The 21121-nt window shown below is 69.2% G+C and overlaps 1 protein-coding gene across 1 annotated transcript; it reads left to right on the plus strand.

The window, feature by feature from the left end:
• Positions 1–18921: 18921 nt before the first annotated feature.
• On the plus strand, positions 18922–20296 carry HES5 (hes family bHLH transcription factor 5). Its single transcript, XM_004485199.2, has 3 exons — positions 18922–19013; positions 19093–19258; positions 19530–20296. The coding sequence occupies exons 1-3, from the start codon at positions 18960–18962 to the stop codon at positions 19778–19780; spliced, it is 471 nt and encodes a 156-aa protein (XP_004485256.2). The 5' UTR covers positions 18922–18959; the 3' UTR covers positions 19781–20296.
• Positions 20297–21121: the final 825 nt, after the last annotated feature.

A 21121-nucleotide genomic window follows, 5' to 3' on the forward strand; every position in this document is an offset into this window, starting at 1 on the left:
CACAAACGTGCACACATGTGCATGCACACACCTGCACACTCGCTTACATGCACCCACATGCCAACACCCATGCATGTACTCACATATTCATGGACTCACAGACACATGCATGCACCCTTGCACACAAGTATGTGCCCATGTCCTTGTGCACACCCACACATGCACACATGCACACTTGCATGCATATGTCCGCATGCTAACACTCATGCATGCACATACCCACACGTGTGCATGTGCACACTTGCCCATGCCCACATGCTAACACTGCACATGCACGTATCGCACACACCCTGTTTGCACGCATGCATGCATACACATACACACACTTGCAGACACCCACACACTCACATGGGCACACACACACTTGCTCACATGCGTGCACATGCCATGACAGTTTAAAACTTTTTGTGGACCGCAGAAGGGATCATGTACTTGGAGCTAATCCATTCCTGGGGGGTGAGACCCTTGGACTGCACTGCTTCGAGGCGCGTGGCCCATGGTGGGTCCTGGTCCCCCGCTGGGGTCCCTTATAAACAGGACAGAGAGCAGCGGAGGCAGGGAGGAACCCAGAGCTCAGACAGAAGCCGGGAGAGGCCAGGCGCAGCGGCGGGAAGCCGAGGCCGCGCCCTGGAAGGGGAGCCGGCGCCGTGGCAGGGGTCCAGGATGCCCGCGGCCCACCTTCGAGAGGCGGCACCTGCGAGGATGCCGTGATCTGGGCACTCCCAGCCTCGGAGCTGTGGGCTCGGACCTGAACACATTCCCACCACGAAAGCCCGCCTGTTCGTGGGCCACGGCTCCCAGCAGCGTTCAGCAAACAAACACCCCCCGTGCCAGAGCCCACACGTGCACTCCCACGCACACCTGCGCACGTGCTGTGACCCCACGCACCCACACAGGTGCACAGGCACGCACAGGTGCATTCTCACGCGTGCACACACGCAGCACACATGCCTACAACCCAGGCGTGCGATGAGAAGGTCACAAAAGCTGCAGAGGGACAGAGAAGCGCACACCGTGTCAGGGTGGGTCCTGAGAAGTGCCAGGCTGGCTTCCTGGGACGCAATGGGGCTGCAGCACAGGCGGATTTACTTTTTTTTTTTTTGTCTTTATTTTTTTTTTTTAATATTACATTAAAAAAATATGAGGTCCCCATATACTCCCCACCCCCCTCACCCCACTCCTCCTCCCATAACAACAGTCTCCTCCATCATCATGAGACATTCACTGCATTTGGTGAATACATCTCTGAGCACCACTGCACCTCATGGTCAATGGTCCACACCATAGCCCACACTCTCCCCCAGTCCACCCAGTGGGCCATGGGAGGACATACAATGTCCGGTAACTCCCTGCAGCACCACCCAGGACAACTCCAAGTCCCAAAAACACCCCCACATCTCATCTCTTCCTCCCACTCCCCACCCCCAGCAGCCACCATGGCCACTTTCTCCACACCAATGCCACGTTTTCTTCGATTACTAATCACAATAGTTCATGAATAGAATATCAGTAAGTCCACTCCAATCCATACTCTATTCCTCCATCCTGTGGACCTTGGAATGGCTGTGTCCACTCCACATCTATATCAGACAGATTTACTTGTTGGGTTATGCTCTTTGGGGTGTGTCAACTTCTCGCAGCAGCAAGTTTCTCTCTCTCACATGACAAAGGCTGCTCACAAGCCAGCCCCGAGGGACCTCGTGGTTTCCTCGGAAAGGAGGCCGCGGTCAAGTTCCAGACAGTTCCAGTCTGACTCCCTGCCCCCATGCCCAGCCCTGGACTGTGGTGCCCAGAGGAGTCTCAACCAGCCTCTGCCCAGAGGCCACCCCTGCCCTGGGGTCAGGGCACAGGGCTGCTCCGGGCAGTGAGGGGGGAGCCCAGGGGGGGAGCCCTTCTTCCTGGAAGAAGGAGAAGAGGAACGGAGAGGGGAGGGGGGGAGAGGAGGGGGAGAGACGGGGGGGAAGGCTGCCCCCCCAGATGCCACACAGGCCCCCTCCTCGTGAGGACGGCCAGTCCCCGCCCCCCAAGCTGCACAGCCCCATGGGGCCGCCGCGTGGGACCCGGGATGAGGGCCCGGCCGGGATCGACGGGGGACCTTGGGGCAGCCCCTGCAGCGGCCGCCCGACGGGCAGGCTGGCAGTGACCGCGGCGTCCCTTGTGTCTGTCCTGACTCCAATGCAGGACCAACAGGACACAGCCCACCAAGGAGCACGCCCCGCTCAGGCCAGGTGCCTTGGCCTGCCCACCTGAGGGCGGGAACAGCTCCACCCGGGGTGGCCACCAGGCCGGCCCCGGAGTCGCATGCGAGGGCCTGGAGCCTGCAGCCCCAGCAGGCCACGAGGGCAGGGGGCCCTCGGCTGGGGAAGGGGCCCCGGCTGGCCTCAGGGGCAGAGCCCAGGGAGCCCGTGCGCACGGCGACGGGTGCCGGGTCCCCCGGGACGGGGCGCGAGGCAGCACGCCAACCCGCACCCCATCAGCTCGAGTCCGTTCCCCGACTCTGCCGGAGGGTGGAGTCAGGCCTTCTAGAACAAACTTACAAGAGGAGCGCCGGCCCTGGAGCTTGCGGGCCTCGGCCCTCCCCCTCCCCTCCTGCTGTGAGCCCCTCACCCTGAGCCGGTCCCTCTGCCGGGTGAGGGGGTTTCCCCACGGGGTCCCCGAGGGGCCTGCGCGCCCACCTTCCGGCTGCGTTCTTGCCACGACCTGGTGGCTGCAATGGCCAGTAAGGACCAAACTGGGCCTGGGCCACCAACGCCACCCCGTGGCTCCTCGGGGTTCCAGACTGGATGGCCCCTCCCCCGGCGCCATGGTCACCGCCTCCTGCTGGCCCCCGCCGGCCCCTGGTGTCAGGCCATGGGCACCGTCGCTCCAGGCCCTTCCCCTCGCCTGCCGCCCTGTGACCCTCAACCCGCAGCAGCAGGAGACGGGGTGGCCTCAGGCGGGAGGGGCCGCGCCTGCTCTGCGCCCCTGGGAAGGGCCGTGAGCTCTCGTGCCATTGGAGAAGCCCCCAAGGCCCCCGGGAGTCGTGTCCAAGGGGCACTTCCACCATGCCTGCCGGAGGCCACTCGTGCAGCAGCCTCTGGAGAGGGCCAGGGGTGCCACGGCAGCCTGGACCCGCGGCCTGCGCGAGGCACAGGATCCGCGTCACACATCGGGCCCTGCGAGGCCCCGGGACAGCGCAGCAGCCGAGGCAGGACACGTGCGCCGCCACCCGGAACGAGGTCGGCAGGGTCAGCACCCGCGGCGGTGCCCTCAGGAGAGGGGTCCAGAGGGGTACCTGCCCCCAGTGGCCGGCCGGCCAGCCCCCCGAGGGACGGCGCCGACCCAGGGCGCGGCTTTGGGCTGTGGCGGGTTGGACCCACCGGCCTCGGAGGCAGGGCCCCCTGCGCCACGCCCAGCCCGGGCCACTGTGTGAGCGGCGTCGTGGCCAGGACGGTCAACCCGCCTGCCCGGACAGCGCCCCTGAGCCGAGTGTGCTCGGTACGCCCGTGCCCACAGGCCCACCAGAGGGCAGCAGGGACGGCAACACGCTGTCCTTTACTGGGAGGGGACCGCGGAGCCCAGACACGGCACGCACGTGGCAGCCGTCTCTCCGGGCACCTGCCTGCTTGCCACTTCCCGTGTCGGTTCATGCGATGTCAGCGAGGGGGTGGCCCCGCGGGGCACCCCTGGGAGTTCCCCACCATCAACTCCCTTCCGGTGGTCAAGAGCAGAGGGGGGCGGTGGGCGGGGGGCCTGGCGGCCTTGGCGGCCCGCAGGCTGTGCTGCCCGCGCTTTGGAGACGGGGCGCTGGGCGCGGGCCGCTCATCAGGGCGGTCGGCCAGGGCCCCTGCTCCGGCTCGGCCCTGCCCCCCGGCCACCCGCGAGGGCACACGCGGGTCACGAGGCTTCCGTTCCCAGCCCGGATCACGGAATTTCACAGAAGGGGAATTGCAGGCCGCGGGCCTCCCCACTACCGCCTCATTTCAGTCCTTTGTAATTCCCTTTTTCATTTAAAAAAATTGTATTGAAGTGTATCCTTCAGGCATGAACATGCATAAACAGTAGGTGCACAGTACAAGTTGTGAACTTACAGAGCAAACCTGCCTAGCATCGTGCAGGGGTCCCCGACATCGCTGGCGCCTTGCGCTGTTAGGAAACATTTGTTCCAAATTAGAAAAGAGCGTGGCCAGAGGGCCACGGCTAACTAGAGTCCACGTCCTATGGTGAGTTCCTTTTTTAAAAACGTGAACCATGAGCGTGGTTTCCCTGAATTGTTATTATGGAAAATAATGACCGTATTTAAATGCAGTGACTGGGTGTGATTTTATAGAGAAGATGCTGAACAAATGAGGTTCATTTTATCTTTGTGGCTAGAGTGCCAGCGCTGGCCAATCTGCAGTTTGACAAAACACCCCTCTTCCAGGCAGCCTCCCCAACTCAATCATTCATTCATTCACTCATTCGCTCCTTCGTCCCACCTGCCCAGCCCCGGGACAGCCCGAGTCCCAGCAGCACGGCCCTGCCCGGCTGCGGGGCAGGGAAGGAGCTGGGGGCCGGGAAGAAAGCGGTGACCACCCCGTTGTGGGGAGGAGAGGGTGACACCTGCCCGCCAGGTGTGCCCAGGTCCCTCGGGAGGAGAAACCAGAAGGCGTGTCCCCTCACCAGGTACCAGGTCAGCGGAATATTCCAGAGTGGTGTTGTGCCATTGTGGTGAGTCCGCCACATTGTGCGGTTCGGCTGCGGCAAGGCGGCTGAGCGACGTGCCCGGGGCCCAGCACGGGGTGGGGGACCCGAGTGGGGGCCTGCACACGGGGGTCTTTCTCTTTTCATTTTCTTCAGGCGGTACCAGGGATCGAACCCGGCACCTTGTACCGTGGCGCACGCGCTCAACTGCTGAGCTCCACCCACTCCCCACGGGGGTCCTTGAGGGGGTGCCCCTCCTCCTCCTCCCACATGAGCCCCTCATGCACGAGGGCTCCTGCCCCCCAGGAGATGTTGACGAGGGGCCCCCAAGACTGCTGCTGAACTATCTGACGACGGCAGCCCGCTCCCCGGAAGTGGACCAAGGGTGCAGGGGCTTCCAGAAAGCAGCGGCAACCGCGTGCTGGGTACCGGGGCGCAGGGTTCCAACTGCGTGCTGGGTACCAGGGCGCAGGGATCTCCTCCCGAGCAGAGCCCCGACCGAGTGGGGCACAGGTGGGCACCCCAAGGCATGAGCTGGACTTCGAGGCCCGGCAGGGGCCCAGGGGCAGACGTGGGCCCCAGGCGTCCGGGGCCCCCCGAGGCCGCTTGGTGTGGCCCCGCCCTCCCCCTTGGGAAAGAACAGGATTTCCTCCGGGCAGCCCCTGCGGGCTGGGAGCACCCTAGACAGGCAACTTCCTCTTCTGGACCCCAGCACCCTTGTTAACTGGCTTTCCGAAACCTGCGGGAAGGTCACGGGGCCTGGGCGAGTCCGGGGTCCCTTTCACTGAGGCCCCCCAGCCCCCCTGCCGAGGGCAGCCCCTGGTGGCCTCGGGGACAGCCCCAGCGTCTCCCTGAGGGGTGGGGGGAGCCGGGCAGGCTGGGCACAGCAGAACGGCCCACGGACAGGCCGAGAGCCGCCAGGCAGAGCCTGTGCCCCCAGCTCCGGGCACAGAGGCACGGGCAGGGAGGGGCGGGGGGTCCCTCTGCAGGGCCTGCCCCATCTCCGCACACCACAGCGCCGGGAGCCCACGGGGGACTTGGGTGTGGGGCCAGCACCTGCGGCAGCACCCATCCACTCCCGAGATGCACGGCGCCCCCTCCCGCTTGTGCTCGTACCCGGGGACACTGGGCTTTCCCCAGCCCCTCGGGGCTGTCTGGGGAGGGGGGCGCGTGGGGGGACGGGGAGGAGAGAGGCTGCAGGAGAAGTGTCCCCTGCTCAGCCCGGGAAGGGCACCCCCCACACACTGCTGGGGAGCACCCGCCTGGTTCCCTGGGGGCCCCTGGGACAGTCCCAAACCTGCAGGGCCCATGTCCAGGGCGGCCTGGCTCACAGGGGGTTCTGTGAACAAGGGGCTCCCCCAAAGCGCTCCTGGGGAGAGGAGCTGCCCCAGGCCCGACCTCAGGGAGGGCTGCCCCTCCACTAGGGCCAGGCACCAGCAGGCAGCCACGCCCCCAGGGGTGCACCCCAGCAGGCCCCGCCCCTTCCCTGGGCAGGGGTCCTTGATCCCCGGATCCAGGCAGGCGGTCTCGGGCAGGTGACGCAGTTGCAGGGGGCACAGGCATTCACGCTCCACTGGAGTGCAGCTCCGCGATACACAGAGTAAGCACCCCCAAACCTCTGCCATTGTGTGACAGACCCCACATCCCACAGGGACGCAGCCTCGGCCCCTCACCCACTGGGGTCCGCTGGCCACGACCTGTCCAATGCACAGCATCCGACACCCCCCACCCCGCACACTGGCTTAACATAAAGCGCCAGGCCCCCCCCCGGAGGGGGCAGAGGGGGGTCCCTAATGACGCACAAACTTGACGATTTACAACCTTGTAACATGCACAACTCTCGGCCCCAGGACCCTCTCGTCAATACGGTGACACAGGGAGAGCCCACACCTGTCCACGCGAGGATGGACAGCTGGGCCTGTCCTGGCTCTGGGGACGGAAAGAGGAGGGAAAGCAAGATTCCCTGCGGGAAGAGGAGCGCAGCTGGCTGCTGGCAGCTCTCAGCGGCTGGGAGCTGCCCCCGCGGTGGGCGGGGGGCTGCTTGGGTGCCCCTGGGCGGGGTGGACCTTGGGCTCCAACAAGCTCTTGCCACTGTGTGCAGGAAGAGGACTGGAAGGCTTCCTGGAGGCGGCATGCCAGGCCCGGGGTGTGCCTGCAGCTGCAGAGAGGGAGGGAGGCTGTGAAGGATCGGGGGAGCCGGAGGGGAGCCCGTCCCATCCCCCCAGCCCCGGCCCTGGTAACACCCCTCACCCCTGCCAGGCCCGGCGCTGAGTGCACCCAGGATGTCGCCTTCCCCAGCTGGCGCTGGGCGGGCGCCGCGGGAACTTGTCCTCCCTGCGGGGCACGGAGGAGGGCAGAGAGGGGCGAGGGGGCCCGCGAGCCCCGCGAGCACCTGAGCGCGCCTTCACTTCGGGGCTCCGGAGGCGTCTGCGCCGGGACCCCGCGCGCCGGGACCAGGCCGGGAGGCGGCGGCCCCCTTGAGCGGCGCAGGGCGGTGGGGCCGCGGACGCGCGCGCTTTCCCACGCTCGGCAGCCAATCGGCGGCCAGGGCTGGACAATGCGCGCGGGCGGCCGGGGCCGCTGGGCTGGAAGAGGGTCCTGATGCCCGGTCCCCGGCTGGTGGGGGGCTCGGGGACACGTGGGGCTGCGCCCCGCCCCTGACCCCGCCCCAAGCCCCCCGGTGGGCGTGGCCCAGCGGTCTGAGCGCCGCAAAGGGGCGGCCCCCAGGGTCCCAGCGCCGGGGAGGGGGGAGGGGGCGGGGGCGTGGGGGCGCCGAGGACACCAGCATCTCCCTCCCTCCCTCCCCAGGCCTCGTCCCCGCTCGCCCCTGGCCAAGCCTTCCCACCTGGCCAGAAAGCCCCGCCCCCACGCCCCTGGGCGGCCCTGCGCGCTCCCTGGCCGCTGAAGAGAGGCTGTGGAGTTGAAGCAGCAGAGAGGTGAAAAGTTTGGGAGGGCGTGCTTACCCCCGGACGCTGGACCGAGGGTGCGGGCAGCCCCCACCCATCAGCACCTCTGCAGACCGGCCAGTCTTGCTGCTTCTCCCCTGCTCGGTCCCCAAGGCCAAGCTCCCACTGCCTCCTCCTCCAGGCAGCCCCTCAGCCTCTCCCCTCCTCCCTCCCCTCGCCAGGTCCCCAATTATCAAGTTGGGAACCTCATCAGTGCTGCTCTGGGGAGAGGGGCAGGGACCCCTCAGAGCTCCCCCTCCAGGACCTGGTCTTTTTAAGCAGCTGAGCCAGGGGCTGTCCCTTGGAGCAGGCACTGCCAGCCCACAACTCAGAAAGGAAGAGGGGCGACCCGGCCGGAGACCCCACCTGCCCCGTCCTGTCACGTGCACCGCCACACAGGGTGGCTGGTGGGACGGCACAGGCAGAGGCTCGGATGCACCGGGTCGGAGCTGCCAAGGGAGGGGCAGAGGCAGCCCGATGGCGGAGGCAGGGCGCCGCGGCCCAGCAGGGGGCTGCGCAGGGCCCCTTCCTGGGGACCCTTCACTCCGGGCGCCCGGGAACCAGTGAAGAGGCAGGAAGAGGCGCGAGGCCGGCCTGGGACCCCGCCTGGCCCCCGCTGGCCTCCCCTGGGGCACGGGCCCTGGCTCGGGGGTGGCCAGGTAGCGCTGCTGGTCGCGGCCGCCGCGAGGCCCGGCCCCGCCCGCCGCGAGGCCCTGAATGGCGGGAGCCTTTTGTGCCCCGAGCAGCTGGCGCCGGGGCCTTTATGTGGGGCTGTGGGAAAGTCCGGGGCCAGCCTCTCAGCCTCTCAAAAGCCGGGATTATCTCAGGCGCAGGACACCCGCTCCGGGCCCCCACCCCGGCCGGCTGGGGGCAGGGGTGCTCCCCGAGGTGTGAGGCGCAGGAGGCCCACGGCCAGGGAGGGTCCCCCGAGCCGCCCACGCCGGCCGGGACAGCCGCTCGCTGCCCCCAGACTCAAATGCTGGGCCAGCCGCGGGTGCCTGCCACTCGCCTTCCTGGTGGCACCAGCCTCTGCCCTGGGGAGGGCGGGGGAAGCACGTGCTTGGATGACCACCCCCCACCCCAGCGTGGCTGTGTCCCCCACTCGGAAGACCTGGGGCAGGGGGAGCAAACTTGGAGGTGCACAGGGCTGCGGCCCGGGTGGGGAGGGGGAAGCGGGCCCGCGCACGTCTTTGGCGCCACTGCATGCGGCTGAGCAGGATGCACACGTCCCTGCACGGCTTAGCGCCTGAGGGGGAGGGGACGGACACAGGCCTGGGGCCTGACTGAGGCCCCACCACCGGCCTAGACCCCCAGGCCGTGGCCTTTCTCCCTGGCGGGGCCTCCACACCCCAGGACGCCCAACGAGAAGGGGGAGGGGGCAGCGGCCCGGCAGTGCCTGGGACCCCAGAGAGGCACCGTGCGGTGGGGGCCTCCGTGGACCCCGCGGCTCCCACAGTGCGCTGTTAACCTGTTTTACACACGCCGAGGCCCCGAGAGCCCGGCCCCTAAGGGGGTGCCAAGGACTGGGCGCCCCAGCTCAGAGCCTCCCCAGAGAGCCGGAGTCAGAGGGCGACTTCCTGGGGTCCCCCCGCAAAGGCCCCGTCCCGGGCCAAGTGGGGTCAGGGGCCGCCTGGGGGCGGGGAGCAGCCAGAGGCGCAGCCTGCGGGGACAGTTCTGGGGTCCTCAAGGGCAGGCTGGGGGCGCCCCGCCCCCGCTGGGACAGCAGCTCCCCAGATGGCCTGCGGGGCCCAGAGCTGGACCCACGAAGCCCAGGAGCCCCGCGCACCCCACGGCAGGCCCGACTTCCTGACCAAACCCCCTGCAGGCCTGGAGCGGAGACCCGGCGGCCCCTGCAGGGGCCGCGTGGGGGGGGGCGGCGGCGACCACCAGTCTCCCTCCCCCCCCATCTCCCACCCAGGAAAACAGGCCCCAGGGAGCTTCACGGTGACCGGGGCTCCGGGGTGGAGTGGGGACTGCCTAGGGGCTCCTGGGGTGGACCCGGCCGCCCTGAAACCTGTCCAGGACACCAAGTCCCAAGAGTGGGCACCTGCAAGAGCCAGACCCCCCGTGCCAGCCGGTGCTGTGACATGAGGCCAGAGCACGGGGCAGAGCGGAGAGGGCAGAGGCAGCCTGATGGCGGAGGCAGAGCTCTGGGGCCAGCAGAGGGCTGGACAGGGTCCTCTCTGGGGGACTCTGGCCCCCAGGAACTGGTGCCAGCCTTGGGCAGAGCCAGGACGAGGCTGGAGACCAGAACCCAGAAGAGGGGCTTCTGCAGACCCCGCCCCCATCTCCTGCCCCGTCCGCAGCCAGGTTGGTGGCCGTGGCCTGCAGCACCGCGTAACGGGGGGAGGCAGGGGGCAATCGCTGCCAGGCTGGGGGTGGGCAGCCTTGGCTTCTGGCTGCCTCCCTTCCCCCACCTTCATCTGCAAAGCGGATGTCCCCTGGCCGGCAGCCACCGGGTGGGTGCCCTGGGGCCTCAGGCAGGAGTCCTCCCTGCTGGCCACTGCTGGGCCTCATCAAGGGGTCCCTGCCCCTGACAACAGCCCCGACTGGCCAGTTCCAGTGGTACCCTGGCGCCATAGCGTACCCTGTTCTGAGGGGAGTGTTGATAAGGATGGACCCCCAGGGCCGGGTGTGGCTGACCCCAGTGTCCACGTCAGGGCAGGGGTCCTGGGATGGGGGCAAGGAGGAGCTGGGGGGGGTCCAAGGATCTGGGAGAAGGACCATGGATGGTGCTTGCATCGCTGGGTTCAAATCCCGCTCTCCTCGGCCATCACCAAAGCCGGGCTGGGGAGGGGGCTGCCCAGGCTGGGACCACGGGGACCCAGGAACGGGGCCTCCAGGCCTGGAGTCCCGGAGCTGCCCGGCCCCTCCCCACCAGCAGGGAACCCCAGGCGCAGCCCTCCCGTCCAGCCACACATTCATGTGCAAATCTGCCGCCAGCCCCCAAAGCCCTGCCCGCTGCCTCCGGCCTGCTGCTCCCCCGGGTTTCCCACCCCCTCGGGCGGCGCTGGCCCCCACCCCACGCTCACTTGGGAGCCCCCAGCAGCCAGACCAGCCTGACCAGCCCCTCAGAAACAGATGGGGACACAGGGAAGGCAAAAAGGGTGGCCAGGTCTCCAGCGAGCGGGCAGCTGGCTGGGTCGGGGGCGCCCGGGGGGGCAGGCTGCCAGGCGATGACTGAGCCGGGGTGCTTTGAAGTACGAAGGGGTCTTCCCCTGCGCCCAGGCCCGGAAGCAGCACGCGTGGCCGACGTGGTGGGGGCGAGGGGCCCAAAGTAGACCCCGAAGCAGGAGCCCTCGGCCGGCGCCCTGCCCTGGGCCGGGGCCCCGCTGCCCACCAGCTTGGCCTCGGGCCCAACTCTCCGTCTCTCTGGGCCTCAATTTGCTGCCCACACGGTGGGGACAGTGGCGCTGGCCTCAGGGACGCGGCCACCTCCCACCCAAGCCGCACAGACACGGCCAAAGGCAAGATCTAAAGCAGGGGGCGTGACCGGTGCCAACAAATCTTTGTGGACGGCAAAATTCGAATTTCACGTCTTCCCACGTGCCACAGCGTGGTATTCTTTTGATGGTTTCTCAACTATTTAAAAATGTAAAAACCGCCCCTAGCCGGGTGGGCTGTGCTCACGGTTCCCATTTTACAAAGGAGGAAACTGAGGCACACCGGGCTTAAGGGCCCGGCCCCAGGCCCCACAGCTGGGGGTCCAGTGCCCCTCAGCGCCCTTCGGACCTGGGCTGTGAGACCTCCTGGCCGCCCCCAGTCGCCAAGAGCCAGGGGGTGGGACCAGGGCCAGCCTCCCCCACGCTCCCGCCCCCCCGCCCAGCTCCCCAGGCCCGGCTCCCGGCGCCCTGGGCGCGCGCCTGCAGCTCGCGCCGGCACCCGGTTCCCACACTGCGGCGGCGGCCACAATGGAAGCGTGCCCGGCCCCCCCCCGCGGCATTAGAGCCGGGGTCTGCCTCCTGGTGAATGAGGGCGGCCGCGGGGGGCGGCGGGCGGGGGCAACTCCCAAAAGGCCATCTGGCTCGGCCTTATAATAGAGCAATAAAGGGCCCGGCGGCCTTTCAGGGGTTGGGAACCGCGAGCTGCTCTCTGACACCGCGGGCTTTAACCTGCTCGGGAGGCAACCCTGCGGGGGGGGGGCGGGGGCACCACGTGGGACGCGCGCTGCCCGGGCTTTCCCACCGCCCGCGCCAGGGCTTCACGCGGGGGAAACTGAGGCGCGGGGGGCTGGGGCTGGTGGAGCGGGAGGTCGGGGCCCAGCTCGCTCCAAGGACGTCCGACCCCACAGCAGCGCGGAGACCCCGCAGCAGGGGGAACCCCCCCCCCCCCCCCCCGGCCACACTCGCCGCGGGGCGGGGCCCAGGTGGGAGGGGCCGGGGGCCTCGGGGCGGCTGGCCCTGGCGTCTCACCTGCGTCACCAGCAGGTACCACTCCGCGGTTGGTGCTGGGGCGAACCTGGGCCCTCCTCTGCCCACCGTGCCAGCTGCCGAGAGACGGGCCTGGGGTGACGGGGCGCGGGCTGGCGCGCCGCACCTCGATCTGACACAACGGTCAGGGAGAAGGGGCGTCCAGCCCGCCCCGGGACTGTCATACACGGGCTGCGCAGCCCAGTGAGGCAGGTGGGAGCGTCACCCCGTTTTCCAGGTGAGGAAGAGGCGGGATTGGAATGCAGAGCTGGGCAGCTGCTCAGGTCAGCTGCTGGGGGAAAAGGGCCCAAGCCCACCTGAATCACAGTGACTTGAGGGCCAGCCCAGTCCAGCTCCACCTCGAGGGTCTTTCCGGTCTCCCTTCCCTGCACAGCCCCCCCCCCCCGCCTCTCTATAGCTCCGGGGAGGGTGGGGGGAGCTCCTGGGTGGGGCCCAGGTGTCTTGGTGGGAAGCCCATTCTAGGGCAGGTAAGCTGAGACCCAGCATGGACCTAACCTCTCCACTGCTCCTAGGAGAATGCCCCACCCACCCGGCATCTGCCCTGGGCTCTGCACACACCCCCCCATTGGAGGGGTCTCCGGCTCAGGGCCTCGTCCAAGCGGGCAGAGCACAGAGCAGAGCCCGGCAACTACCAGCGGGCTGTAGAGTCCGAACCAATGCATGGGGACTTCCATCGCCCTTCTGAGCCCAGCAGGGACCTGGTGGCAGCCAGCACGTGCCCTGGCCATTAGCGGGGGGGCTGGGGAGTGTCCCGTGTCCCACGCGGGAAGCAGAGGCCCAGAGGGCAGTGGTCCAGCAGGCCCCTGGATTCCCAACCTGGAGAGCTCAGGGCTTGGGGAGCGGCTGCGCGACAGAAGCTCAGGGGCTGGGAGGCCTGGGAGGGGGGCTGCGGGGCCCTAGGGTGCAGAAGGGGAAACCAAGGCTGTTGTGGGGGAGGGGTGGAGACTTGCACGCAGGAGCCCGGGCTGCCCCACCCCCACCCAAGCTTGAGGTCCCCAAGAGCCTGTGTCCTCTGACCCATTGGGGTGGGTGGGGAACTGGCCATGTGGCCTCGGGGCTCATGCCCTCCTTTGGGGCCTCGGTTTCCTCGCCTGTGAGGGGAGCCCGATCATGACAGCGTGTGCGCCAGTGCGCCGGCAGGTGCTTGCTAAGCGCCGGCTTCCTGTCGTCTTTGGCGGCCTGTGAGCCAGGGGCCCGTGCACCGCGGTGCGTGGGCCGGCGCCCTCTTGGGGAAGAGGCCCACCCCCCGGAGCTCCACGGGATTTGCTCCCAGCCCACCTGCCACCCCGACTTCACATCGGGAGTGTGGGTCAAGCCCAGGCCTCAGGATGGCAGACCCCAACCCCCAAAACCCCCCCTCACCTCCCTGCAGCCTGCCTTCTGGCCTGGGATTGTGCGTGTCCCAAGGGGCTAGCAGGGGCTCCCCCAGAACACATGCCCGGCAGCCTCGCAGCCCCTCGCCGTCGAGAAGCCGACGTCGGAGCCCCCAGACCCTGGCTGCCAGGGAGAGGCTGCCGCGGGAGGGCAGGGGAGGCCCAGTGCCCACCCTGCCGCCGGCGCCCCAAGCCCCTTCCTGGGTCCGAGCGGCACCCCCCGGACCCCTGGTGTCCTCCTCAGCCTGCTGCCCTGAAACGAGGGTCGTCGGCCTGCTCTGAGGGTCCTGGGCAGGCGCGAGCCCCACGAGGGTCCTTCCTGCAGCATGCTCGCCCAGATCCCAGGCCACCTGCTCTGCGAAGGGCGGCGCGGAGCCCTGCCCGCCCAGCGCCACCTTCTCGGGGGCCGGGAACAACCCACCCAGGGGGGTCCAGAAGCGCCTGTCAGCCCGACCTGCCAGGGGATGGGGTCCCAGCCCACGGGCCAGACTCAGGCCCGTGACTGCCAGGCGCAGGGCACACGCACGGGCACACAGGAAAGCGCACACACGCATGGACGCACGCACAGGAGCACGAGCACGGCATGCACACGCGGACACGCATGTACAGCATGCACAAGGGCACACACAGGAAGGCACGCACGCGCCCACAGGGGGGCACGCAGGCACACACGCATGGAAGCACACAGAGGGCACATGCCTGGGCACGCCTCCGAGCGTGGCTGCCATTCCCTCTGCCCGTAAGGCGCTGGTGTGTGGGGTGCCCCCTCTCCCTCCCCCCAAGGTGGGCGCGAGGGGCGTCCTGGCCAGCTGGTTTGCTGATCTTCTCTGTAACCTGCCATGGGCCCCATCCACTTGCTCCCCGGCCCCCAGATGGCTGCCCAGGGAATGGAACCTTCCAGAGTGGGGCGGGTGGAGGGGCCAGAGCCCCACCACCAGCTCTGAACCCAGTTTTTTCCTGGCTCTCAAATGGGGGCTGGGCGGCAGGGATCCAAGCCGAAGGGGGCCCCCACCCCGCCCGCGCGGACGTGCGGCGAGGCCCCACTGACACCGACCGGCCCGCAGCCGGAGCTCCCCACACTTTGCGCGCCCGTGGCGGCGACCAAGGGCACCGCGCGGGCCTCACAGGCCACCTCCGGGCGCCCACCGCCTCTGTCCCGCCGGTCCGGGCCACCCGCCATCGGGGCGTGTGCTCCTAGCACCTGCTCGACCACCGGAGCGCCCGCTGCCTCCATGCCCGGGACTCGGGCGCCCTGAGGGGCAGCCCTGCGTCATCCTGCGCGACCCCGGCCCCTCCAGAGCCCTGCCCAGCTGGGGACCAACCCCTGCGCCCCAGGATCTGTGCCCTGGGACGCACCAGCCTCCATCACCACCACCGCCTTGTCCCTGCTGCTGCCGGTTCAAATCCCAGCTCTGGCCCTCGGGCGGTGTGGCTCTGCTGCTCTGTAAAACGGAAGTCACGAACAGGACTTTGTGGGTTTGCAGTCAAGACGGAATCCACAAGGAGACACAAGACACCTAGCCCTGCTCAGAAAGGCTGGCTCTTATCATCCTTGTCTTAGCTGCCCCCAAGGGACCTCTGTGACCTTCTGGTTCTTCTTCTGTAAGGTGGGGCACTCCCTTAACAGGGCTGTTCTAAGAAATTGAGGCCCATTGTTCTGTGCCTGGCACTTAGTAGGTGCTCAGTAATTCAGGCTGCCCCCCCACCCCCGTAGCTCCTGCCTGATGCCCAAGGAGAGACCATGACCCCTCTGGCCCACCAGGCATACTCAGCAGCGACCAGTGCCCACCTCTCTCTGGGCAGCCAGACTACCCCCTCTGGCACCCACAGGCGGCCGCACTGGCTGGGGTTCGAGACCCCAAGCTGCTCAGACCAGCTGCTCCCCTTCGCGACTGGGTACACGAGGGGCAAGTGTCCTTGTCACTGGACAGGGCCGGCGTGGGGCCCATCTGGAGCCAGCTGGGGGGTCAGGGAGTGAGGGCAGAGGCACAGCAGCACTCCAGGGGCTGCTGGGCACTTCTGTGGGGCTCAGCCCCCCTGGAGGCGGGGCACCTCTCTGCCCACCTGCCCGGGCAGCACAGCTTTCCAGCCCCTGCCCCTCCTCCACCTGGTGCGTGTAGCTGCCCCCCCCTCCCCGGAAGGGCTCTGGAGCAGGACCCGAGGGCCGTCCCTCCTTTTCCAGAAAGCCACTTTACCCCTGGCCCTCCCCGCACTGCCTGCTCCCCCACCCCACGCCGGAAACCCTTTGGGGCCCAGGAACATCCAGGCGGGGGGCAGCCAGGCCCCTGGCCGGCCCCCGTGGCCGCTGGCCCCAGGCCTGGGTTCTGGGGGAGGGGGAATCATGGGGTGGAGGGTAGCAGGCAGGGCCCCTGTGGCCCCAAGGGAGTGACCGTGTGCCCGCCACCCCAGTCCTGCGGGAGCTGGGAGGTCCTGGTGCCCATGGCAATGAGAGACTTCCGCTGTGGGGGGGTCTGGGGAGGAGCTGGGCTCTCCCCAAGATGGCCTCTTCCGGCAGCTGGGAACAAATGTCCCAGAGCCTCCCCCCCCCCCGCCCCCGCTCTCGAAACCCCCTTGGCGTTGGGGGTGCGGGTTATTTAGAAATCTAACAGACCACACCAGACTAGTGGGCTCTTGCCCGGAGCCCCCCAAGTCCACAGCAAGACTCCCAGCCTCAGGGGTTATTTTTGGGGGGGCGGGGGGAGGCGAGATACCATTAACTCCAGACCCTCTCCCCCTCCAGAGTGCACTCAGATTTACTGAGCTCTCCAGGGTGGGGGGCTCTGGCGAGCGCGGGAAGAACAAGCTCTCCCTCCTTCCCCGAAGTCCCGGCTGGGAGCAGCAGCCCCCCCCCAGAGCTGCTGGGGGACAGCCAAGGCGGATCGCGGCCGTCCCCTCCCCCACCCGCACACTGTGCTTCCCGCCAGCCTGGAGCGGGCCTCGGCCCCCCTCCCCTCCCCCCGGCCCCCTCCCCATGCCACGCGGGCCGCTATTCACCCCGACGGTGTGAGCCGGGAGCCCAGCGAGTTTCCCACACTTCGGGCCCATTCACGGTGTTAAACGGCCACAAAGGCCAGGCGTGTGCCTCGGAGGCCGCCGGGCCGCGCGGGGCAGCCATCTGGCCTGCGCCGGGCGGGCACAGCCTTTCACCCGCCCCATCCTGGCCGCGGCCGGGCCGGATTGAGCTCCATTCATTTCATATTTCCCACAACTGAAAATCGGATCAAAGCGGCTCAGGCCCAGGGGGAGGAGGGAGGGGGGAGGCCACCCCGCCCGGGCCCACCCGCCACCCGCACCTCGGGCAGGCTGCCGGCCCCGGCCACCGCGGGCGGGCGGGCCGCATCTCCAGGCACGTGTCTACTTTGGGCGCAGCCCACTGCCCCTTCCGAAGCCTGGAGGGGGAGCAGGACGCCTGCCCGCGGGCCGCCCTCCCTCCGTGTCCGGAGCCCCGCGGCCGGCAGCCCGGGCAGCCACAGCACAGGGGGGCTCAGGCCCCGTTTCCACCGGGGGAGGCGGCGGCCATGGCCGGCCTGGGCTGGGGCTCGCCCGGTCTTTCTGGATTCCCCGCCTTGGCCAGCACCACTTGGCAAGGTGGACACGGGCAACTAAGTTTCCCTGGCCCCCCACTCTCAGCCCACCTAAGGAACCCGTGACCGGACAGGGGACGGACACCAAAGGTGAAGGCCACTGGCAGGAACCGTGCCACTGACCCCCAGCAGCTGGGGGTGCGATGGCCTCCAGGTCCATCCTGACGGGGCCATCCCGCACCCCACCCACCCTGGGGGTCCTCACCCGTTTGTATCAGACAAGAGCCACAGCACCCTGGTGGGGCCCCACCTGCTTGGAGAGAGCCCCCAGCTCAGGGTGAGCCCCCCACAGCCCAGCGGGGGCCCGTGTCCCCTGCAAAGGTGGGGCTGTGGGGTGGGGTGGGGGGAGGAGGTACCAGGGCCGAGCAGGGGCTGCCCCCCTCCTGCCGCAAAGTCACCTGATGCTTCCACCCCCAGAGAGCCCCAGACCCAGCCTGACCTCCCCGCTGAGCAGGCCGGGATGGGGAGGGTGTCTCTGTCCCGACAGGTCCATCACTCGGTGACCAACGGCCCCCTGTGCGGGCGGACCTCTGAGTCAGACTCCCAAACAGGTGTCCTCATAACTGTGGGTCACCACCAAGGCCAGGAGCGGTCCTGGCCAGATCCCTGCTCACAGTCTGGCAATTCCCAGCCACATCTGGAGGTGGCTGCAGTGTCCTGAGGCCAGCCCCTGGGGCCCCTTGCTTGCCTGGGGGGCAGCTGGAATTCCCAGCTGCCGGGGGAGCCGGCTCTCCCCTAGGGCCGGGGCTGCTGGTCCTCAGCTTGACCAGCGTTACCTAAATCCACATGCGTGTGGGGGGGTATGGTATCTGCAGGGCTCCAGGCCTGCCCTTCCCACCCCTGCCTGCCACCTAGCCACCTGGCGCCCCCTCCCCACCCACTGGCAAAACACCTGAGGAAAGCCAACCCTGGCAGTGTCCCAGGGCTGGCAGGGGCCACGGGTGGCCAAGCCTTCCCAGGTGAGTCATGAGTGCCCAGGAGGCTACCTGGGAGGTCATCAGCATCCCCAGGGCCCCAGAGCTGCGGCCAGCAGGGAGGCAGCTGGGGTGCCCAGGGTGGGCTGAGGGGCCAGAGCCCCAGGGGCACTGGCTGGTGGGGACCAACTGGGCCAGGAACCGTGGCCCTCCACGATCCATGGGTGGCCACGGTGGCCACTGGCCAGAGCCTCCCAGATGCCACTGCTTGGCAGACAACTGGGGAGGACAGGGTGCAGGGCTCCTGTGGGCTACCCCAGAGGGGTAGGTGGACCCCATTTTCCAGCTCAAAAGACCGAGGCCAGGGGGAGGCCATGTGCCCAGGTGATTCGGCCTGGGGACTCCCGAAGACCCTAGGCCCCGGCCCCTCCTTCACCCCCACCTGCGGACAGGGCGAGTGGGGTGCCCACCCAGGAGAAGCGTGGTCTCACCCCCCCCTTTCCCACGGGGGTGGGGTGCGGTCTCTGGGTCAGAGAGCGTCCACGGCCGCGGGAGGCCGCTGCCCGCCTGCGTTCAGACGGCTTTCCCGTGGCCGGCGCCCGTGGCCTCGGGCGGCCAGCGGCGGGCACGGGGGTGGGGGGGGGGTGCGCGGGGGAAGCAGGGCGCGGGGCCGCTCCTTCCTCCCCGCCCCCGCGGCCGCGCGGCCTGGGAAAAGACAGCATCTTGAGGCGGGGGCTCCCGGCCTCGGGCCCGGGATGCTAATGGGGGCGAGCGCGTTCCCACAGCCCGGACATTGTGCCGCGCGGCCCACCTGCCCCTCGGGGGGCGCCCATTGTGCCCGCGCCAATTCACAGGCAATTTAGCGTGCGCTAATGGGCCGGCGCCTTTGTGCGGCCCGCGCCGCCATTGGCCGCCGAGTGTGGGAACGGCCGCGGCGCCCGGGCCCCAGGCGCCGGGCCGCCGCCGCGCCTATATCTAGGGCGCCCGCGCCGCCGCGCCGTCCGCCCGCCGGGAAGCTCGGCCTCCGCGCTCGCCCCGCGCCGTCGCCCGCATGGCGCCCAGCACCGTGGCCGTGGAGCTGCTCAGCCCCAAAGAGAAAAACCGAGTAAGTGCGCAGCCGCCCCCGCGCCGCCCGGCGGCTCCCCGCGGCCCGCGGCCCCCCTGACGCCCCCGCCTCCCCGCAGCTGCGCAAGCCGGTGGTGGAGAAGATGCGCCGCGACCGCATCAACAGCAGCATCGAGCAGCTCAAGCTGCTGCTGGAGCAGGAGTTCGCGCGGCACCAGCCCAACTCCAAGCTGGAGAAGGCGGACATCCTGGAGATGGCGGTCAGCTACCTGAAGCACAGCAAAGGTGGGCCCGCGCCGCGCCCCGCGCTCCCCGCCGCCCCGCGCTCCCCGCGCCCCCGCCGCGCCGCCCCGCGCCCACCGCCCGCGCTCGTCTCCCCGCCGCCCCGCGCTCCCCCGCGCCCACCGCCCGCGCTCGTCTCCCCGCCGCCCCGCGCTCCCCCGCGCCCACCGCCCGCGCTCGTCTCCCCGCGCGCCAGCCCGCGCCCCCGCGCGCCGCCCCGGCTCCCCGCCGCCCCGCGCCCAGCCGCCCGCGCTCACCGCCCCGTCTCCCGCAGCCTTCGCCGCCGCCCCCAAGAGCCTGCACCGGGACTACAGCGAGGGCTACTCCTGGTGCCTGCAGGAGGCCGTGCAGTTCCTGACGCTGCACGCCGCCAGCGACACGCAAACCAAGCTGCTGTGCCACTTCCAGCGGCCCAGCGCCGCGCCCGCCGCGCCCAAGGAGCCGCCCGCGCCCCCGCTCGCGCTCGCCGCCGCCAAGGCGGCCGCCGCGCGCCAGCCCCCCTGCGGCCTCTGGCGGCCCTGGTGACCCCGCGGCCGGCCGCGCCGCTCCCGCGACCCCGCGCCCTTGTCCGGGAGGCGCCCTCCCGGGGCTGGCGGGCCAGCAGGAGGGCGTCCCCGGAGCGCGCCTCGTCGCCGTCGGACAATCAGGGCCCCTCTCCTGCCCGGAGCGCGGCGTTCTGCGCCCGCCCCGCGGCGGGGGGCCTTCCGCGAAGCGCGGGGCCGCCCTGGCTGCCAGGCTGCTCGGCGGCGGGAGAGGACTGGCCTCAGGGCCGCCGCGGCGGGGGAGCGCCCCCGGGGGGCGCGCGCGCCGCGGGCACATTTGCCTTTTGTGAAGGCCGAACTCGGTGCTTCCTCACAGGAGCGGGAGCCGCGCCCGGGCGCACGGCGGCCTGGCCGGGCTGACGGTGGGCTGTGGGGCAGGGGGGGCTCCGCTATGATCCTTACAGGATTCCGGGGTGTGGGTCCTGTGGGCACGACGTGTGTACTCAGTATTTGAACTCTGTCCCGTGGGAGCGCACGGACTGCTCCGCAGGCTTCCAATAAACTGACTGTCCAGTCTTCCGCGTCCTCCGCTTCGGTTCTTGGCCAGCCACGGGCGGGGGGCGTTCCCTGGTGTGCAGCCAGGCCGGGTGGGCCGGGACTCGGCGTCCTCGGTCACCACCTTTCGGCTGCCGGACTGTCTGGTTCTGGCTGAGGGAAGGAAGGAGGTGGAGAGGAAAGGGGAGAAGCAGGGAGGGGAGAAAAGAGAGGGAGAAAAGGGAGAGATGAGAAGGGGCGGGGTGGAGGCGGTGGGAAGGAGCTGGGGTTCTGGTGGGAGGGGCTGCAGGTACAGGCCCCAGACCTGTCACTTTCTCCTGGGGGGGGGGGGCTGCGAGGCAAGGGGCTCCCAGCTCAGTCCAGCTGAGCCAGCCCAAGGGGGCTGGGCAGGGCCCACCCCACAGGAGGCAACCCCTGCCCCCCCTCCCTCCCCCGGGCCTGCAGCCACCGACTGCCCAGGTCCCTGTTCTGCAAACCTACAGATCCCCCTCCCCCCACACCCCTCCCCCCACCCCCACGCTGGACAGCCTGGGAAGAGGCTGCCGGGACTGATCCCTTGGCCGGCAAAGGGCATTTATTTTTAGGTAGGCCCGGGAGGCGGGGGAGGGGTTGCTAAGTCCAGAACCTGAGCTCCAGGTCACCCAGGGGGCAAAGGACCCCGGAGGAAGGAGCTGGCTGGGGGCAGGGACACAGGGCCGTCACTCCCAGCACCTCCCATTCTTCCCCCACCCCCGCCTTCAGTCCTTTTATGCATCCTATAGGGCAGGTCTTAGGGCACCTCCTCCAGGGAGCCCCCCCCCACGCCCCGTGTGGTGAGTGGGACACTGAG

The sequence above is a fragment of the Dasypus novemcinctus genome, chromosome 9 (assembly GCF_030445035.2).
Source record: "Dasypus novemcinctus isolate mDasNov1 chromosome 9, mDasNov1.1.hap2, whole genome shotgun sequence".
NCBI classification, from domain to species: Eukaryota; Metazoa; Chordata; class Mammalia; order Cingulata; family Dasypodidae; genus Dasypus; species Dasypus novemcinctus.

Excerpts from the sequence above, each read along its gene's own strand:
- HES5 (XM_004485199.2), top strand. The coding sequence starts at position 18,960 with ATGGCGCCCAGCACCGTGGCCGTGGAGCTGCTCAGCCCCAAAGAGAAA. Across the intron at positions 19,014-19,092 it reads GCCCCAAAGAGAAAAACCGA|CTGCGCAAGCCGGTGGTGGA; the intron begins GTAAGTGCGCAG and ends GCCTCCCCGCAG. Across the intron at positions 19,259-19,529 it reads CTACCTGAAGCACAGCAAAG|CCTTCGCCGCCGCCCCCAAG; the intron begins GTGGGCCCGCGC and ends CGTCTCCCGCAG.